At 38.9% G+C, this 21641-nt stretch overlaps 1 protein-coding gene across 1 annotated transcript in view; it reads left to right on the forward strand.

The window, feature by feature from the left end:
• Nucleotides 1-21641, forward strand: part of C2CD5 (C2 calcium dependent domain containing 5) — a 112803-nt gene that overhangs the window by 5321 nt on the left and 85841 nt on the right. The window contains exons 2-7 of the mRNA XM_065397787.1: nt 7112-7198; nt 10061-10232; nt 12030-12125; nt 13422-13577; nt 17993-18188; nt 20944-21095. Of these exons, the coding sequence (XP_065253859.1) occupies nt 7112-7198; nt 10061-10232; nt 12030-12125; nt 13422-13577; nt 17993-18188; nt 20944-21095 (859 nt within the window). The remainder of the gene's footprint in view (nt 1-7111; nt 7199-10060; nt 10233-12029; nt 12126-13421; nt 13578-17992; nt 18189-20943; nt 21096-21641) is intronic.

Below are 21641 nucleotides of genomic sequence, written 5' to 3' on the forward strand. Positions count from 1 at the left end.
TTAGTTATTTTGGAGCATAGATTTGTGGAGACAATATATTTACAGTCCGCATAAGGGTGTATTTGATTTACTTCACTAGTCAGGAAGACTTGACTTAAACATGGATTTCTACATAAAAGTGCATTCTTGTTGGTTGTTATAACCTTAATACATATTCTTCACAACTCAGAGATAGATGTAGGTTTTATTTTTAGAAGGTACACACTGTACATTTTTAAAGTGATTTATTTTGAAAACTTTTCAGATTAGTTTTACAGCTGTATCAGAAAATGAATGATTGTTTGGTTATTTCATTTAACAAAGGTAATTGAAGCAGGTATTTATGAAGTAATTGGGAGGTTGAATCTCTAATTCAACAGGTTAATCATTAATATTTGGAGGATTTTCTTGCCATGCTGTATTAGGAGGAGAACATCACCAGACAGACATTTAAATCGTTTTATTTAACTAAAACAACGTTATGTATTCTGGATTTTTTTCTTCAACAGCAAACATATAATATTTTAACAAAACAAGCAGATGAATTTTTGAATTTAGTAAAACATTCAAGTTTTTTAAAATCAGGTTTGTTTTTGTTTCGTTTTTAACTAAAATAGTGAAATGAATTTTTTTTTTTTAAATAAAAATTAAATAGACTATGTCAGCCAGGTCAACATGAGAAGCTTAAAATACTGGCTTCTGCAGCTAACTCAGTCGTCTTCACCTTCATTTTCCTGTTTGTTCATAATCTGGAAAAGAAAAACAAGCTTTCCTGCTTTTTCAGGTCCCAAACGATTTCTCAATTTGGAATGAAATAATCCAAAGGAAGAAAATATTCTTTCTATACTGGCAGAAGAAGCTACTGCTGTAAAAAGTGAGATTATCACTTCAACAGTCTCTGAATCCAAGTGCTTAAGTGACTTCCACCAGCTCACTGGTGTGACTTTCTTTAAAACATCATCAGCAAACATATATTTCTTGAATGGTTCTCCCTTAGCTCTGAAGTTTATTATAGTTGGCATTATGGAGGGATGATTGCTGGATGTCCATGTCATAGCCCGCTCCTCTTTTTCAGCAGTTAAGGTTTGAGCCTGCTACCGAGTATTGAGAATATTTGCAAGAAAATGAGCTGGAGATAGTGCTTGTCCCATTCGTTTTTTTAATGCTTGTAATTTAACTTTGTCATTGCATATTTCTCTTGTTAAGATCTCGCTCAGTTCCTTCCAAATTTCTACAGCGACAGCAATAAAAGCTATTTCCCTGCATTTTGTTCAAGGCTACAGAAATAGGCTTCAGGGTACTTAGCACGTATTCAATATTTCTCTTAAGCCCAATGTTGAAAACTTTGGCTGTGACAGTGCCATCTGGATACATTTGCAGCATTGTCTGTGACCTAGGAGTGTACTAGACATTTGAATTTTTTTTCACAGTTTGTTATAGCTTTTACTGCTACTTCTTGTCAGTATTCTGCTGTGTGTGCATTTCCTGATGATGTATCAGTTGTTTCTGTAAGGAAGACATTCCCTTCTTCTGTTGTCACACAAGCACATATAACAGGATCATTGTGGACAAGACTCAATTTCACACTCTAGACCAGGGGTCGGCAACCTTTCAGAAGTAGAGTCTTCATTTATTCACTCTAATTTAAGGTTTTGCGTGCCAGTAATACATTTAAACCTTTTTAGAAGGTCTCTTTATATAAGCCTATAATATATAACTAAACTATTGTTGTATGTAAAGTAAAAAGGTTCCAAAATTTTTAAGAAGCTTCATTTAAAATTAAATTAAAATGCAGAGCCCCCCCGGACCGGTGGCCAGGACCTGGGCAGTGTGAGTGCCACTGAAAATCAGTTTGCGTGCTGTCTTTGGCACGCGCGCCATAGGTTGCCTACCCCTGCTCTAGACCTTTTGCACACTGCTCAATTTCTCTTTCATACACTTTATCCAGCAATTTGCCTGTGATATCTGCTTTGTTGGGTGGACTGTATCCTGGTCTTAATGACTGAACCATGTTAATGAAGTGTGGGTTCTCAATCATACGGAAAGGAGAGTTTGTTGCATAAACAAACTGGGCAATTTTTTCATCAATTACCTCTTTTTGTAATCTGCTGGTTCTTATCACAAATTTATCTATGGTTGTTTCTGGATGATGGAGGGTTTTTTTTTTCTTTTTGCTACAGTTGATATACTGGGGCTATGTGACATACATGATGTGACTGAAACACTATCATTGGCAGATAACTCTGAAAATATAGAAGATGATGGTGATCTTGAAGGTGGATAGTCTTCAGAATCCTGTATGTTGAGCATGGATTCTCCTAAACAAAATAAGTCAATGCATTTATTTAATTATTATTACCATACTGCTCGTTTAGTATTACTCATTACATTCACTGACACTCAGTACTACTTTAAAGGTGAAATTGTAAAAGGAAGATCTGCCTATTTCAGCTATTTATTTTTTATCACAGCTGCATCTAAAATGATAGTACCATAGAGTAACAACTATATATTTTGCTCAAACATGAGAATTCAAGAATAGTCCAGAATGAAGACTGGCAGTCCTTAAGAAAGAATATGAAATAAAAAAGTTTACCAACCTGAAGATCCTGCATATTCAGACATGTTCCTTTCATCATCTTCAACGTAGCTTCCTCCTGAGAAGGAACACTTCTCATGATGTTGTTTCATTGGGGCAACGAGGTCTTGCATTTCTTTGTTGCACTGTTTGCATTTTGCACGCATGCCTCTCTTACCCATAGGTAGAGGAACTTCATTAAAATATTCCCAAACTGGGTCTCTTTACGGCCTGTTGCCATTATAGGTTTTCCCTTCTAGTGAGAGAATGGTATGGTAGATCTCAAATCAATGAAGGCTACACTCAGAAAGACCTCAAGACTCCTGGAATATGCTGCTCAAACAGTTTCACTTTTGTTTCTACTCCTGTCCCTCCCGTCTCACATTTATCTCCAGACTTCTTCTCCTTGTCCAGATCCATTCCACCCCCAACAATCTCCTATTCGTTGAACTTTTCAAAACTTTGCACTTTTAGAGAGAGGTAAGGGATTGACTCTGTGTACACAAATTTGCAGAGGGACAATAGCGTTGAGGTCTGTTATTTCTCACCTCTATATATTTATTTATTTATGTAAAAACATTTTTGCTGTTAACAAGCATGTTATCTCTGGAGACACAAATCCACAGTTTGAGAACTGCAAAATTAAGCATCTCTGATGGTATCTTTTAGACCAGAGGTGGGCCTGCTCCTGGCCTGGGAGGCTCGCCCTCAGCCCCTCCCCTGCTGTTCACCCTCCCCTGCAGCCTCAGCTCGCTCGCTGCGCTCCCTGCGCAATGCTCTGGGCGGTGGGGCTGTGAGCTCCTGGGGCAGCACAGCTGCACAGCCCGGCCTGACCCGGTGCTCTGTGCTGCGTGGTGGTGGCGGCGTGGCCCGGCTCCAGCTGGGCGGTGCGGCTGTAGCGCCGCTAGCCACCGGTGCTCCAGGCAGCACGGTAAGGGGGCACAGAGCAGGGGGGGTTGGATAGAGGGCAGGGGAGTTCGGGGTGGTGGTCAGGGTGGGGGTGTGGATGGGGTCGGGGCAGTCGGGGGAGGTCAGACGGTTGAATGGGGGCAGGGGTCCTGGGAGGGGCAGTCAGGAAGGAGGGGGGGTTGGATGGGGCGGGGGGGCAGTCAGGAAGAGGGGGGGTTGGGTGGGGTGGCAGGGGGCAGTCAGGGGCAGGGGTCCCGGGGGGGGGGGCAGTTAGGAATGAGAGGAGGGTTTGGATGGGGCGGCAGAGGTCCGGGGGCGGTCAGGGGACAGGGAGCGGGGGTGTGTGGATGGGGCAGGGGTCCTGCGGGGGCCGTCAGGAAACAGAGGGGGTTGGATGGGGCAGGAGTCCCGCGGGGGGTCAGATAGGAGGTGGGGGCCGGGCCACGGGCCCTCCATACAATCTACAAAACCCGATGAGGCCCTCAGGCCAAAAAGTTTGCCCACCCCTGTTCTAGACTGAGTCCTATTGGGTAGTTAGAAAGATTAACCTAAATAATCTATACAGAAGCCCCTGGAACCCTATGAGATTGGGTCCCTAAAGCATGAACTATTGGAACTCATTTACAAAACTTTTCTTAAACATTACATGAATATATTGTCTCATACTATAGACTTAGAATTTATAATCCTTATTCCATGATGATATCTTTGAGCTATAATGTATCTTAATTAAAACTATCTTTAGATAGGTTTTTTCCTCAAAAAGCATTTTATCAAAAAAATCCGATTTAAATAAAAAAATCGATTTTTTTTTTTTTTTTTAAAGAAGCATTGATTTTTATCCAACCTGGTCTGCATTCTCCACCTTATGTCATAGGGTGGCCCTTTGGGGCTCCCTTCTGCGTCAGACTGTGGTGCAACGAACGGGTCTGCCTCAGTTTCCCCTTCTGGAGAAACTTCACATCAGTTTTCAGAATATAAATAGCCTTTGCAGGGGTTAATTTATTACAGAAGTCCTACAACTATAGTCCAGAATTCCCCAGCACAGTCCAAATTGTACTTTCAGTTCTTTCAAATCCTACCAGTCCATCAACACACCAAGTACATTTCTGGTGTCTCCCACTGCGCTCAGGTTCTTTGGTATGGCTCCAGCATCTCTCACTATGCCTTGCCCTAGCTGCTCCAGCTGGGGTTCTTTTCAGCTCTCAGGCCTGTTTCCTTCCATATATGGTTCCAGCTCTTGCTGGGAGACCTCAGTGGACTCACCCCTCCCATCATTCCCCAGCCTTCATCCTCTCTGCCCCTCTGGCTTCAGTTCTTTGGCTCAGAGAGTCAGCAGGCATCTCCCTCTGTTCCTCATAGCCTTCAGCCCTCTTTAGCCTTGGCTCTGTGGTTTGGGGGAGTTTGTAGGTGATCCTCTGACTGCCTTCTGCTTTCACTAGCCTTATCTGGCTCCACTGCTCACTATGGAACTCTTACTGCTTCCTCTGTCTGGGGCATTCCCTTCTTGAAGCTCTGTTCTTCTAAGTTCTTTATTCTCTAGATTCTGAACTCCGTTACCTTGGCTCTGTCTCTTATTTATCACTCCCTCGGACAGCCCTGCCCTCCTCATTACACCAAAATAGATTGCACCTGGACTGGAACATGCATGCTGGGTCTGATTTCATTTAAGGGACCAGCTATCTGGTTTGAGTGGTAGCTTAAATTGAATTATAAAGTGATCATGAAGAGAACACATAGAGTGGGAGAGGAGAAAAGAAACATCAGCTGTTATAGTAGAGACGGAGAGAAATTTATTAGAAGTGTGACCATTGGGATAAGTAAACAAGTCACTTACTGATCCATGTTAATTGAATCATGAAGCTAGAAAAAGATTCTGAAGTACAGTTTGCTTAGGTTTAATATAGATGTGATGAAGTGGGGATTTTTCATAATATTTTTTGACACCTATGTGTACCTCAGTTTCCCTCTTTACTTTGCATTCCTATCCTGTGATGGGGGGGCGGGGAGAAGTGTTAATTCTGCTCTGGGGCAGTACAGGAAATGAGGTATAGGTGTTGCCTTGCTCTGTGGGCAACAGTGAAGGAGTCATTTAAGGCAGTGGTTCTCAACCTTTCAAGATTTGTACCACTGTTAGGAGTCTGATTAGTCTTGCGTACCCCCAAGTTTCACCTCACTTAAAAACTACTTGCTTACAAAATCAGACATAAAAATACAAGTGCCACAGCACACTATTAATGAAAAATTGCTTACTTTCTCATTTTTACCATATAATTATAAAATGAACTGGAATATAAATATTGTACTTACAGTTCAGTGTATAGTATATAGAGCAGTATAAATAAGTCGTATGGCATTTTAATTTGTGCTGACTTCGCTAGTGCTTGTTTTGTAGCCTGTTGTAAAATTAGGCAAATATCTAAATGAGTTAATATACCTCCCTAGAAGACTCCTGCATACCCCCAGGGGCACACGTACCCTGGTTGAGAACCACTGATTTAAGGAATTGGCTGAGACCTGATAAAAGTAATCCTTATCAATGCAGAATCCAGAAGAGACAATGGGAAACCCCAGTCACCAGTACATTCACAGCTACCAACAAACGACCCAGAGGTTGGAGGTTCCCTCTGCTGAGTAGAGACCCCAACTCAGGAGCAAAGAATTTGGCAGGGGGTAAAGGGCTTCTGGAGCAGTATGGCTTCTGGAAGAAACTGGCTGGTGTCACCTGGGACTAACTACTGAGTCAGAGAGAAAAAGAGTCTAAGATGGAATTCTCTACAGCAGGGGTGGCCAAATTTACTGACCCTCTGAGCAACATATGATAATCTTCAGAAGTTCAAGAGCTAGGGCACGCCTTTCGGGGTTTGGAGCTTCAGCCCCGCTCCTGCTGGAGCACCGGCAGGTGCACCCCGCGGGGCAGAACTCCCAAGACCCCGCCCTCCCCACTGTGCAGAAGCTGCTACCCCACCACCCCGCTGCAAGGCAGAGATCCCGAGTTCCCCCAAGCTCCGTGAACCGCACTTTAATAGTAAAAGAGGGCCACCCCTGCTCTACAGTTTGGCTGGTGGATGGCTCTAGCTTGTGAAGATGCACTATGTTTTTAACCTTTGTTTCTCTGTGCTAACATAAGGACTTCCAGTATCGTGTTCCAGTTGAGTAACAAAGCCTCCTCTGTTTTAAAAATGTTGTGTGGTGCCACTGTGAATACTTCCTGAGGTGCATTAGTTCTTGAAGAGTGTACAAGTCGTTAACCAGGAGTCTGTCTAAACTGGACTATCTGGGAAGAGCTCATGCTGTGAAGCAGTAGCCCCGAGGCTCAGTATCGGAGGCAGTGAGGCTGCATGGCCTACCGGGAAGAAAGTGTGAGATGCATCCGAAGAAGTGGGCGGTAGCCCACGAAAGCTTATGCTCAAATAAATTTGTTAGTCTCTAAGGTGCCACAAGTACTCCTGTTCTTTTTGAGATGCCTTGGGGCTCTGACACACTAACGGGGTTCCTCCAAGAGACTGTTTAAAAGCTGGGGTATAGCACAGATCCTGTGGATCTGTGACAGTAGCTAACTAGCAAAATACTTGGGAATAAATTACTAAGTACTAATAAATGATATTCTTTTATTTGTCATTGAATGTTTGCTTGTATTTTTAGGTAAAATTTGGAAATACCACATTTAAGACAGATGTGTACCCCAAATCCCTCAATCCTCAGTGGAACTCAGAATGGTTTAAATTTGAGGTAAGTATTTTTATAAAATGTCATCTGTGTATATTTATATGGATATTTGATTTGGAACGTTTTAGTCAAATAATTCTGGTCTCAAAATAAAATGTGTGCATTTGGGAGTCAAAGTATTGTAAAAATAGTTGGTAATATAGAAACCTCTCCTGCAAACACTTCTAAAGGTAGTCCTCACTTGCAGGAACTGTCCCATTGACTTCATTGAGAGTTGTTGTGTAAATCCAGGTTTGCAGGATTGGCTCCATGGATTTTTATCAGTTGAACCAAGCATTATGCAGTTGATACTGTAGTTCTAGAAATGGGTGAAGTTGAAATAGGAAAACAAATTGTAAGATGCTAATTAAATAGGCTTCTTTCAAGTACCCGCATAGTTAATAAAAATGCAATAAACAGGAAGATTTTAATTTTAAATATGAAAGTGAGTTTGCTTTTGATGTTAGATTTATTAACATTATAGTGAAAGAAGCAGGCAATTATCTCTCTTCTGTATTATTTCTTTATCAGGCATCACTTTTAAAAAGTTACAAAATTATAAAACATTGTAATGTTGGGGCTGTAAAGCACTGTATTTTCCCTACTATTTATCACCTCAACTATCATTGTCTTCAAAAGTTGCTATGAGCACTCAGTATTTTTCAGTAGGTCTTCATCAACTAGCAGAACCATACCAGTTTATTTTAAGCTGAATACAGCAGCATCATAGTTGGCTTTTTGACATTCTGCTCTGAATAAAACACTTGTGTTGCATTCTTATTATTTCAGTAATGCCAAAATAAAAAGAGAAAACATGATTACACTTGAATGGCATAGCCAATGGTATTTAACTGTTTAAAAAATGATTACCCCGTAACATACTTACGTGTTAAGTAGTGTTTGGGAATGTCATTCGAAGATAACATGACATAAATGTCTCTGTATTGTACTTGCATATAGTGAGAGAGTAGTTGGTAATGTTATAAATATTTAAGACAAATATAAATTAGTGGGATCAAATAGTGCTTTCCCTGGTGATTGCTAAGGTGTAGTAATGTGAAGTGGAAGCATACTTTAATTCAGCTTTCACTTTTATACAGTAACTCTTCACTTAAAGTCGTCCTGGTTAATATTGTTTCGTTGTTATGTTGCTGATCAATTAGGGAACATGCTCATTTAAAGTTGTGTAATGCTCCCTTCTAACATCATTTGGCAGCCGCCTGCTTTGTCTACTGCTTGCAGGAAGAGCAGCCCATTGCAGCTAGCTGGTGGGGGCTTGGAACCAGGGTGGACCAGCAGCCCCCTATCAGCTCCCCGCTCCCCTAAGTTCCCTGTGCAGCAGCTGCCCAGCAGGCTAGTAATTGTAGCTGTCCCTCCCCCCACTGCCATGTGCTGCTCCTGCCCTCTGCCTTGGAGCTGCTCCCCCAGACTCCTGCTTGCTGTGTGGAGGGGAGGGAAGGAAGAGGGGAGGCTAATGTCAGGGTGTCCCCCTCCACCCTGCTCCTGCACCCCGCTTACCCCATCTTCCATAGAGCAGGGGGGACATGCCAGGGCTCAGGACGGAGGGAGCTTGCAGCAGCTGCGGTCTCAGCAAGCTGATCTAATTAACAAGGCAGTGTACTTAAAGGGGAAATGCGCATATCTCCCTCCATTCCTGCTGCCTTGTAGAGTGAGAGCGTTAATCCTTGAGGGCTCAGCCAGTTGCTAGTTCATCATTTAGCAGTAAGGGAAATATCCCACCCTCTGACTCCTCCACCTCAACCAAGCTTCACAATCATCATCACTGTGTACCAGTATTAAATTGATGCGACTGACGAAGTGGGTATTCACCCACGAAAACTTATGCTCCAATACATTTGTTAGTCCATAAGGTGCCGCAGGACTCTTTGTTGCTTTTTACAGATACAGACTAACACGGCTACCCCTCTGATACTTGACAGTATTAAATTGTTTGTTTAAAACTTATGCTGTGTGTGTGTGTATGTATGTATGTGTGTATATATATATATAGTCCTTTTCTGGTGAAAAAAAACCCTCATTTACATTAATTCTTATGGGGAAATTGGATTCGCTTAACATCTTTTCGCTTAAAGTCGCATTTTTCAGGAACATAACTACAATGTTAAGTGAGGAGTTACTGTACTTTGATTTTGGGGATTTGCTACTTTTGGGGGTGTGAGGAAGAAGAATTGTCTAAGCTTTGTGGAGTGAAAATTTATTCTGTATAACAGAAGTGTCTACATTCTGTCTTTTTTGCATGGGAAAGTGTGTTTGGGGGAGAAATGCAAAAGAACAGCACTGAAAAAATGATAGCAGAATTCCGCATTTCAAAGAGTGGAATAACAATAACTACTTTAGACATTAGTACAGTTTTATGTCCAGCTTACTGAGTTTTTCTGTAGGATGCATAGAAAGCATTTTACTTACTTATCAACTACTAACCAGTTCAAAAACGCAAAAATGCTATGTAAAATCAGAACATCAGTACACATTTTTATCTTTATCATGGTGTGTAATACAGCTGTTGTAGTTGAAGGTGTGAGAGTTCTTGTTTACGTTTTTGATGCTTCCTGTCAAAAATAATTTTTTGGGGTAAAGTGAGTGTTTGTTGAGACTATGAATAAAAACGATTAAATGATCGTTTTAAAAGTGTGTGTGATTCATGCCTTGCTTGCCTGTGGCTCTGATGTCCTTTAGTAATGTGGTCACTTTGGAGAGAGAAGAATCCATGAGTGTATTGTTTGTATACAAGACACAATAGTTAAAAATTTTATGTGTAAACATATTATTGTATATAACTACACTCTCATTTTTTTGTTTTCCTCAATTGTTTTCCTGCAAAGTTTCCTTGTATTGATTATATACTGAAGTTTTATGTATTTCTAGGTAGATGATGAAGACCTACAAGATGAGCCCCTGCAGATCACGGTTCTTGATCATGACACCTACAGTGCTAATGACGCCATTGGCAAAGTGTACATTGATATTGATCCTTTGCTCTATAGTGAGGCAGCTACAGTTATCTCTGGATGGTTTCCAATTTATGATACCATACATGGTAAGCCTTATTGACTTTTTTAAAAAGAAAATTGTTTTAGACATAGTTTCTTTGAAAGGTGGAATATCTTCTTTTTAAGGATGTCTTCAGCAAGTTTTTAATATCCTAGCATTGCTGTCTGAAGTGCTGCTCCTTTTGACATAATTTGAAACACAGCTCCTGTGTAGTCTTTACAGTCTGGTAAGTAAATATGTGATTTAAAACCAATGACAAATTACATTGTAGGATACTTTTCTTTTCTTTTTTTTTATTGCAATAACAATTATACAGTACAGTTGAGATGTCTCAAATTATGTCACAGGAATTTATTATTGGAAGGTAGCATCTGGCAGAATGTCCTTCATGAAATTTCAGAAAAGTGAAAAAATTGACAGAAAATGATTTAAATGGTCACCACTAAGGTAGTTAATGCTTAGAAAACAAAACAAAAACAACAACAAAAAAACTTTGCAATTACCAGGCTGTTGCTGAAAATGTGTATTTTTAAGAAGGCTATCTGTTGTGTGTTCCTTCTGGTATGTTTGGACAAGCTTTATTTGGGATGAAGGGAGAGGAAGTGACAAATTTTCAACAGGATGCATAGGATGAAATTCCCCTTTCCCTACAAAAAGTATCTTTCTAGTCCTACATGCATCTGTTCAAAATATTTTAGAATTGGGGTGAAATGGAAGTTAATAGGAATTTTGCCATTGATTTCAGTGGAGCCAGGATTCCACTCCAGGAACAGAATGTAAGCATAGACTGTAGAGTTTTTTGTATAGTGTCCTTTTTTTTTTTTACTACATTAAAAAGTTTTACATGATTGTCAATTTACAGCTAATTATTGTTCTCCACCAAAAATTGGTTATTTGAAAAGAACTGGTTTTGGAGATTACTCATGTAAAAGTGATACACAGTATATCACTGACTTTACATTGGAAAATAAGCAAAAGGCTGAGTTAGATTATAACAGTGAAAATTTAATGGAGTTCAGATAGATGTCTGGATTTGTGGTCATTGTGAATATGTGAAGAAAAATATATGAAGATGCTATTGTGATGGGCGTTCTGTCTGTACCAGTGTAGACATAGTGACTTCTGAGAGAATTGGGTCAGGAGGCCCAATATCAAGAAGGTCCCATTCAGTCATTTACATCTAGTGTTTTTGTTCACTTTTTTTGTACTGTGATGTCTTCAACATGAAAAGCTATAGTGATGTGAAGTGGTATTGCACAAAATGATTTTGTTAGTCAAGAAAAAAATTAATAAGAATGAGGAACAGGTCAAGATTGTGAAGTAGGCACTGTAGGTAAGAAGAGAAAATAAATCAAAGCTGATGATTGTTCACTGAAGAAATGTAGCTTTATTAAAAAGTTTAAATTCTGGCTAAAAAATTAATCTTTGTTTGAAAAACGAATTGCCAAAATAATACCTCTTGGTTGTGTAGTTCTTTTCACGTTCAAGTGTTGCAAAAACATTAACTCATTTTCAGTACACCATTGTGAGTAGGTATTAAAATTCTGAAATGACTACTGGGTACCTTGACTAGAATGGACTGCGGAGAGTAATTCTCTTATGGTCTTGAGACCATTTTTGAGAGGAAAATCCTAATATGGGGTTTGAAAACATTGTAACAGAAATATTTAGCTTCAAGTTCTTTGGAGAAAAAATATATTGATATTTTGATTCATTATGGAATATACCTAACTTTAAAACTAATAATTAAAATGTCAAATAAATTAAATAGTTGAGAAGATTTTATTCTTTCTATTTCTTCTTCTGATATAAATTTCACCTTCCACCCCTTTTTTATGGACAGGTATCCGTGGGGAGATCAATGTGGTAGTGAAAGTAGACCTCTTCAATGATTTAAACCGTTTTAGGCAGTCATCCTGTGGAGTCAAGTTTTTTTGCAGTGAGTAAATAAATCAATAAATTGTTCTCTTGTGTGGCAATGTTTTGAGTTTTTTAATTTCTGAATATAAAATACTGGACAGCTGAGAAATTAAATATTCCCAAATTAAAATAAGTGTCTCTTCTAGATAATAGTATGGATTCATCATTGTTAATTGAGTCTTGTGCTCTGTTATTTGTATCTTCTTTGCGGGTAACATTTCTTGAGGAGAGGAAATGCAAAGTGCATTTTTTTTCCTTCCATCAGTCAGAAAAAAATGTTATTGTTCTTCAATAAAATGTTTATTCACAGTAGTGACACAAATCATGCTGTATTTGCAGTGAAGCTGTGAAAATATGTAGTTTTCATCATCCTCTTATCTCCATACTTGTTAAAATGTTTCTTTTCTGATAGAATGAACCACAGCACATTTTGACTAGCCAAGTACCAGGTCATTTATGTATGAACAAACTGATTTATGGCTTGATCCAAAGTCTGTTGAAATCAAGAGAGAGTGGAAAACTCATTATCTGCAATGATCTTTGGATCAGGGCCCTTATTTGGTCTATTGTATAAAGCCCCAATTCAGCAATGCTTAAGTCAATGTGAGTTAAGCACAGGGTTAAATGTTTTCCTGATTTGGGGCCTAATAGTCCAGTGAAATCCCAAGACACATTTTGAGGTCCAGATAGTCCTTGGTACAAGTCTGTGGTATGCCAAAACTAGTGAAAAATAGAGTTTTGAGCAGCTGCAGGTGTGTCTCATTCTTTTTAAGGCTGCTTTTCTATCCTTCTAGTTTCTGTTCCCTTTCCCCATTCCTCAACTCTCCTTCAAGGCCAAGTCCAGATCGCACTAAAGCCAGTGGCAAAACAAAAAGTCTAATTTGAATTTGGAATTGCATTACTGTTTGGTTATATAAGAACATCTGCAGCAGACCATTTCTTTTTTTAAGCAACTCCTTTAAAGTATCTCAAATTAATTTATTCATCTAACATTTTTTTCTGGTTACTTAAGATGTACACATTCGCAGCAAAGCCTGTTTGTGAATATGTGCATGTAATGTTACTTTGTGTGCATATTCATAGATGTACTATTGAAAGAGCCTTATGAATGTATATGTAGAAACAAGGGTACAACTTCAGGCAGTAATTCCAGCAGGCACCAGTAAGATTCTTAGTAAAACTCTTCAGGTATGCCCTAAAATCTGTTGTGAAGAGAATCACTCAGATGGCTATCTAGGTGTATTTTTTTTTAAATTCCTATTTAAATACTTCACTTCTAACTTGTATATTACATATTTATATATCTTTTCAACAGCCACATCTATTCCAAAGTGTTATAGAGCTGTAGTAATTCATGGATTTGTGGAAGAGCTGGTTGTTAATGAAGACCCCGAATACCAATGGATAGACCGAATCCGTACTCCAAGGGCATCAAATGAGGCTAGACAGAGACTTATTTCACTGATGTCAGGTATTAATAAATAAATTCAACCTGTAATATTGATTTGCTGCTATTTTTTAAAGTCTATCGTTATTTATTAATTATTAAGGGAGAGGATGTGTATATTTTAGTTGTAAATTATTGACCTCTATCAGGGACAGTCACTGATGGCCATGCACACTGTTGGTTCTGCCTTGGTGAAAGCCATGTGCCAGACTGTTGCTCAGTTTGTTGGTCATTCTCAGTGAGGAAAAGGAAGTCCCAGGAACACCTGTTCAAAGCTATACCTCCTTGAACAATCCATGAGGGGAACTGAAGACACCAAAGAGAGAAGATCCTATTCCTAGAAGATCTGACTCTGCTGAGTCTGTGTCAGCCTGTGCCCCATCAACTGGCATGCACCTCCCAAGGTCGTTATTGATAGAAGATCCTTAACACCATCAGACAAAGACCCAGCATCGAAGACCATCTTGGTATTGGCTACCACCGTGGCACCAAAGTCTGGTACCATCTTCTCCTGGCAAGGAGGTTTGACCATTGTGGAAAAATCATTGCTTACGATTCCTTTCTTTCCATAAGGAGAGAGCTAAACCTTTGTTCTGCATGGAACAAAGTGCTAAGCCCACTCACCAAATAGGGGAAAGTGATGCCTGCTAGTTTTCTGGTTTGGTACCGAAGAAGTATATATAGGCATATTCAACACCCATGCCTGAAAATGCCAATAACCAGCAAATGTTGGTACCAACATTGACATCGGTACTATCAATGGAATCCCTAGCAGTACCTCCTGATTCTAGGTTGGAGAAGTTAACCACATCCCTGGCACTGCTGTCAGCACCAAGGTTTCCACTCTTCGCACTGGTGCATATTTCTGACCTCAGGATTGAAGTCACCTCATAGGTTGGCACCGCCTCTCAATGATGTCCATTCTTCATCTGGGACACACCCTTTCTCCTCCATCCAGTAAGGAGCTTTCTCCCCTCACATCACACAGTATATCTCTGCTGATCAGAGTAATTTTAAAGTTCCAGTGCATCCATCTCCAACATGGCAATAGCCTGGTCAAGCCCACCTCAACCAATTTTACCAATATACCACTTTGGCACTATTGGGAACATTGGAGACCTCCTTTTGGGAAATCCAGGAGATGGTCTCATTCCTATCATTCAAGCCCCTTTGGCATCTACTTCCAGGTTATGGATGTGAGTGACAGGCAAAGTGAGGATGTCCATGGTGGTTGAAAAAGAAGGTGGGGGAGGAGGGTTTGGGGCAGAAGATCAAGAGCTTTGTTTCAGTTACGTTGAGCTTGAGCTGCTGACTAGACATCCATGAGGAGATATCAGAGAGACCGACTGAGATTTTTAGTTTGGATAGAAGACAAGAAAAATAGAGATTTTAGACTTTATAGGGGCTATAATTGCTGCCAAATCATGGAAGGCATATTTTCCCAAGGATAGATTTCTCTCTCCTTAGATGATGATCACCATAATCAAATCAAATCCAACTACAGTAAGAAACTGCCTCAAACTTCTAGGCCACACATCAACTTGCTTGTACACAATCCCACTTGTCAGACTTAACCGACATTCCTTACAAGGCTGGCTGAAGTCAGTATCTTACCCTTCAAGACATCAAATGAGGATGCGAGTTGTGGTCCTAGCTCTCATCATATCAGCACTGAACAAGTGGGTAGACCCTAAGAATGTCCTTCCTCACCTCGCTCCTACAAAAAAAGTGATCATAGATGGATCAGATGCCAGTTGGGGCACCTATTGAAGACCTAACCACCAAAAATCTTTGATTATATTCTGGATTTAATAAACTCTGGACTCTCATTCAGTATCACCAAAGTCCACCTTGCAAAAGTCTTGGCATACCACCCTCTCATACAGTCATGCTCAGCTTTTTTCCCCAACACCATGGTTCTGAACTTCTAACTGGGTTTCTGCACACCTTCCCACCAGTGAGAGAGCCTTCTCCAACCTGGGATATCACAGACAACAACATCTCTAAGAACCACAGTTATTATTAGGTAAATAACTGTTTTAAATTACTGTCACCCTTGTCTTTCCTCACCCTTTCCACCTCATTTTTCTGTTTGCCACTTATTGTGTCCTGTTAAATTTAGATTGCACTCTCTTCAGGACAGGGGTAATGTCTTCACTTGTTTTGTGAGGGGCACAGCACATTTTGAGATACCAGACAAATAATATTGTGATAAGACTAATACATGTCTGCACAGTGTTTTTTGTAGATGTGATTGATACATATAAAGAGGCAGTGTGTGCAGCATTAGAATAGAAAAGGCACTTAGTGGGGATCTAGTCAGTGTTGGTCAAATTGTAATTGTGTCCTGTTTGCTTTTTTAAAATTTAAACTATGTTGTGGGTGAATATATGAATAAATCAGTCTTTTACCTGTTAGGATATGGCTCATGTCCAGTTTCTGAATAGAGCTGGTTTGATGATTTCAATTCATTTCCTCTGGGATGACCATTTACAGCATAAAACAACCATGTATCATTTGGCACTGTTGGAATTTCAAAGGTCATTTTGGATTGCCCAGCCAAGTGAAAGTCCTTCTCAAAACGTCAAATGTAGCTAATGAGGTGTGAAAGCATAGGACTAAACTGTTTGCTTACTGGTGGTCTTTGGCATGGCTGTGGTGTAAAACAGCCCATAATAGTAGCATTCTGTATTGAATAATGTTTCATAGTGCCATCAACAAGGTACATGCTTTATAGTTAATAACATCTGATACAGGATGTTATTAACTGTATAGCATGTAGCTTGTTGATTTATAAAAGGGACACTTTTTGTACATTTTTATGAAGCATTAAATGTGTGATGAATGTAAAATTTGATGTAATTTCAAATTTAATAGACTTTTATTGTACTCTTAATCATATGAGAGAGAAATTTAAATAAAACGATGATATACTAACCACTACATACTAATACCTAGATTACATTTTTCCTTTAAAAATGTTTTGTTTGGCAGATAGCCTTGGAGATTGAAGTACTCGATATATCCACAGAACAACTACAGCATAGAAATTGCCTTCTTCATGTTGCCCTTACCTTATGACTTAACCCTGACCTTGTGGGACAAATCACTTTAGAAGATTCTCTCTCCATGCCCATTTGATCCTGGCATCTCTGCTATGGTTAACAAGAGTAGCAATTGTAGTAGTGTGTTTTGTGAGGCTGATTCCTGCTTATGAAGAACTGGATTGAGACTATTAATAAATATGTAAATTACCTTAGGGATGCAATTTTATTTATGTAAAAAGTCAATTGATAAATGTTCTCGTGAACTGCATTTTTTTCATAATGGTAAATGCACTTACCTACAAATTTGATCAGATGCCATATATGCAGTAGTAGAAATTAGAACATGTGCATCTACAGTTATAGAGAAAAGTGAAGTCAAAATATTGACACTGCATAATTCAGTTTATTTACAACCTTCGTGAAGGAAGCAAAAAAGTGCAATTTTGTTCCATTGTTCTATACTATTTGCTAATTATGTCAATTTTCAGCATAGTGTAGTCAATTGAAAAACACTGTTGTAATGCAGTCTTGCAAAAGGGCCAAATTCAGGTTCCTACAGCAAACTCAGCTCCATTTCTTGACTTGTGTACAGTAAAGATTTTTCATTTAATACCGAAGGAACAGTAGAAAAATAGTCAGAATATGTTTTGCATGATGTGGCATCTATGTATATGGTATAAATACATTAAGGTAGGAATTGAAAAGGAATAAAAACCATGATATTAGGTTGATCTATGCTTTTATATGTTTTGGAAGTTTGCAAAAGAAAAAAGGAGATTAAGGATGTCTATCCATCCATTTATTTGTCTGAATTTCAAGGAAGTTTGAGGCCTCAATGCATTTCATAGTGATATCTGGATTATTTGCTGTATTACAGAGCAGCTAGAAACTTCAGTGTACTCCAGCACACCCAACTGTTGTGATGTCTTGCTCATATCCCTTCCCACAAAAGAGAAATGAAGGACCTAATGAACACTTAAAAAACCAAACAAACAAACATAACCCTCTTCAGACCTCTTCTTTTTTTCTTTTTTGTAGTAGTAGTGCACTAGACCTGGCTGGGGGGAAAAAAAGAGAAATGTCAAAGAATTTTACAGTCTTTTTTTCAATTCCTACTCTTGGCCATTTTCTAGAAAGCTCTACATGTAAGTGGTTCAGATGTACTACTAATAAGATCACAGAATTAAGAGCCTTCAATTTGCAGGAGAAGTTTGTGGCCATGTTTATGGTATAATCATGTGGTATGTTATCTATTAGCCAGTTTTCCTACCCTGAAATTATTACAAATATGAAGAGGGTCAGATCTACAGAAGAGAATAAGAAACATCCTCTTTAACATGTTTGCCCTATATCTAAGTGAGATGTCAGTTAACTTGTATTTATTTTTTGTAGGTGAACTTCAAAGGAAGATTGGCTTGAAGGTACTTGAAATGAGAGGGAATGCAGTTGTTGGTTACTTGCAGTGTTTTGATTTGGAGGGAGAATCTGGACTAGTAGTACGAGCCATAGGAACAGTCTGTACCTTGGATAAAATAAGTAACACAGCATTCTTACCTGCATGTAATTCCCCATCTAAAGAAATGAAGGAGTAAGTATGAGTTAGTAGATTGTAATGGAGTGAATTTCATTTCTTTTCATATTTATTCAGTTTTACATATCCAGTGTGTTTTCCCAGCGTTTATTTCTCCTTTACTGTTTTTTCTTGTCTGTAACTTGGTTTATGTTCTGCAATTTTGAGAAGATGGACATTAGATGTTGCAGCAGTAAATCTTGGCGAGAAAGATGTTTTTCTATTAATTCCATAACTCTTGCATTTGCAGTCATAGCATTGCACATTCCCGTGTTGTGATCCGCCAAACTCTAGCTGGTAAATAGTTTGCACATGCAAATAACATATTTTTTGTTCATGGGGATCTTTCACAATACTATGCATTTCTTAAGGGATTTGTATTTTTAGCACTTTGTTCGAGTGTCTTTGCTGTGTATTCATGAAAGAAAAGATAAGTATATTTGAGTTCAGATAGTTGAGTGGCTCAGGAGATTCAAGGACATCCTTGAAGTCTTTTAATCATTTTAGTCATTGGTTTTTCTTTGTAATCAAAACAAATTAGGCTATATTGTACACTGACTGAAAAAGGTTTCATGATGAGGAGTGTGGCCTAATTCCAGTTGTTCACTTTAGCTAAGTCAACACAACACAGTTTGCATTCAGATTTTTAACAGGAACAAATCAAATAAAATTAGGAAAATTCCAGTGTCATATTATTCTGAGGGCGGAAGCATTTACAGTTCTCAGTTGCCACTGTGAATACATCAATTTATTTGTTATGGCATCTTGTGTATATTTTACACAATTACTAGACGAAAAGTAGAGTACAAAAAAGTATACTTCTGTGTAACATGTCCAGATATATATTGTTTGAATTAGGTGATTTTATTTTAATGATACAATAACTAAGATTATTGTAGTCTTGTAATTATTATAATGCAATCAGAGCACTTTGTATGAGGCAGCAACAATACCACTGTAGAACTTCCCCAGCAGTGGAGTCCGGTTATTGGTCTTATTTAGAATTATTAATTTAATTTGTATTGACTTGTGAAACACAACCATCATCACAGAGCTTCTGGGCATATTAACAACATTAAAAACACAATTAAAAACTACACACTGGCTGCAGTAGCTAGCAATTTAAACATCACCCATAAATCGGTAGCATTCAATCTTGAACAGCCGACAAAAACCATTATCTTAACCCATGTATGTGCAAGGTTGTTTAGCAACTTGCATGCTGGATTTTGATAAGGTTGTTTTAACCAATCTGTATGGTCCTGCCCAGAAGTGTGAGTGGGTTTCAAGACCAGCAGGTTCTACTCACGTCTTGTTATTATCTTTATTAACCTTAGCCTTTAATGCCAAAGATTCAATAATATGTTAACAAGTTAATACTTAGCTGTTCCCCTGCTCCTTTTGATTTCGTCTTGACTCTTGCATGCCAGGAATTATAACTCTTAGAGTCTGCTTAAAGAATAAGAGATCTCCGCTAACTAGCACTCCCTGAAATCATTTTTAACATAACTTTGCAATCTGTTGTATGTATTGTTTTCTTTTCTTCCACCTTGGCTGCAAATTCTCTCAGGTCTCCGCTGGTTCATCTGCCAAGCCATGGATGCCGCTCGACTCACAACAGCCCAATTCACACTGCTTCTGGCTCACGACTTACCCAGAACTTCTCTCTGTCTGTTCCCACTCTCATCTACACTGGTACGAGACTACTCAGACTCAAGAGCTGGGGAGAGGCAGGCCACAGGCACAGTGGTCGCAAAGTGCAGGCAGGCAGGCAGTGTAGGCAGGTATCACCCATCTTTTCTCCCTCTTTTTCTCACTGGGAGTCCTTCTGCTGTCAGTGGAGAACTACTGCTATATTCAGCTGCTGAAACAAACTCAATAGTTACTTGGAAGAGTGTGTGTTTCCTCAAAGTCTCTTCCACAGAGCTATACTTTTCATTTCCTTTAACTACTTGAGATTACCTTTAAAAAAAACAACCCCCCAAAAATCATACATCTGAGTTTAGTAACATCCATCAGGTACAGTTTACAAGTCTTTCTTACTAGTCATAATAGGAAACCATGATTGGGCTTCAGATTGCTTTCAAGTGTAATCCAAATATTACCTGAATTTTTAAAGCGTTAGGAAGGGTTTGTGTCGCTTTGTGGAAAAGACGGTACTGGAGAACAGGTAAGGAAATCTGCACATAACTGACATGTTTGTCAATACAGTTGTATTCCTTAAGGTTTTTCTCTTTGCTTTGTTTTTAGCTGTGGGCACACTGCTGATGCTATAGGATAAGGAAACATTTTTTTCTTAAAATGTGTGTGTATACATAAATATACATGTGTGTGTGTGTGTGTGTGTGTGTGTATATATATATAAAATATTTTATATATATATAAACACAAATATAGTTTGAGATCATTTTTTCTTTAATAATCTAACTCAACAAGCATTGTGTAGTTTTTTTTTAAAGCCATGTATTTTTTTAAAGCCATGTATTTTGAGTTTTGTTTTCTTTTGCATATATACGTTTCCCCCCCCCCCCTTGGTCTGACATTTCATGTCTTTTATTTGGCTTAACTGTTTCAGTGTAGATAATCAGCATCTATCTGTAGAATGCTGAGTGGGTAAACATCATTTCTTTGCCTTTGGCCTCATCCCCAGCAACACACTTAAGGAATAACTGCTGGCCCTACCCCAACCCCATCCTGGTGTTCGGATCATGCTGCTGTCAGCCAGGTCCTTTGGCACAGGATTACTGAATATGTTTCCACCTTCTTCTGGCAGGATTCCTTTCAATGAAGATCCCAATCCCAATACTCATTCATCAGGACCCTCCACCCCTCTGAAAAACCAAACCTATTCCTTTTCACCTTCCAAGTCCTACAGTCGACAGTCCTCTTCTTCTGACACAGATTTGAGTTTGACACCCAAAACTGGTAAGGCGCTTCCACCCACTCTTATTTTTTTTGTTAATTTGTATTTCTGTTTTATCTTTTCATTCAAACCCTTTTTCCTTTTTGGCATGTAAGTTATCAAAATGATGTGGAAATTGGATATTTCAAATAGCGCAATTAAAGCATGAAAGCATTTGCGTAGTGCACTGATTTATTGTACTTTGTTTTCCAAAGCTTTATAACCATACCATATAGGCAATTTAAGAGTAGCATTTATAATATAACCATTTAGAAGCATCTCAAAATGTTATAAAGAGGGTCCTAAGGAATTGTCTTTTTCTTTTAATTTCCTCCATTTCAGATTATAAATTATGGGGGTACATTTTCACCATAACATGATGCGGAAATGGGTGATCAAGTCTTACTAGTATATGTGATTTTTCTAAGACTAATCTTCTCTGCTGAAAATGCATCCATATTTTTGTGTAGATTCTACTTGTCTGTTTGCAAATTGATTCTAGAAATGCAATTGCTAGTGTCTACTGAACTTCTTCAGGGTTATGGAAGTGGCTGTGGTAAATCAAGTAT

The sequence above is a fragment of the Emys orbicularis genome, chromosome 1 (assembly GCF_028017835.1).
Source record: "Emys orbicularis isolate rEmyOrb1 chromosome 1, rEmyOrb1.hap1, whole genome shotgun sequence".
Classification (NCBI taxonomy): domain Eukaryota; kingdom Metazoa; phylum Chordata; order Testudines; family Emydidae; genus Emys; species Emys orbicularis.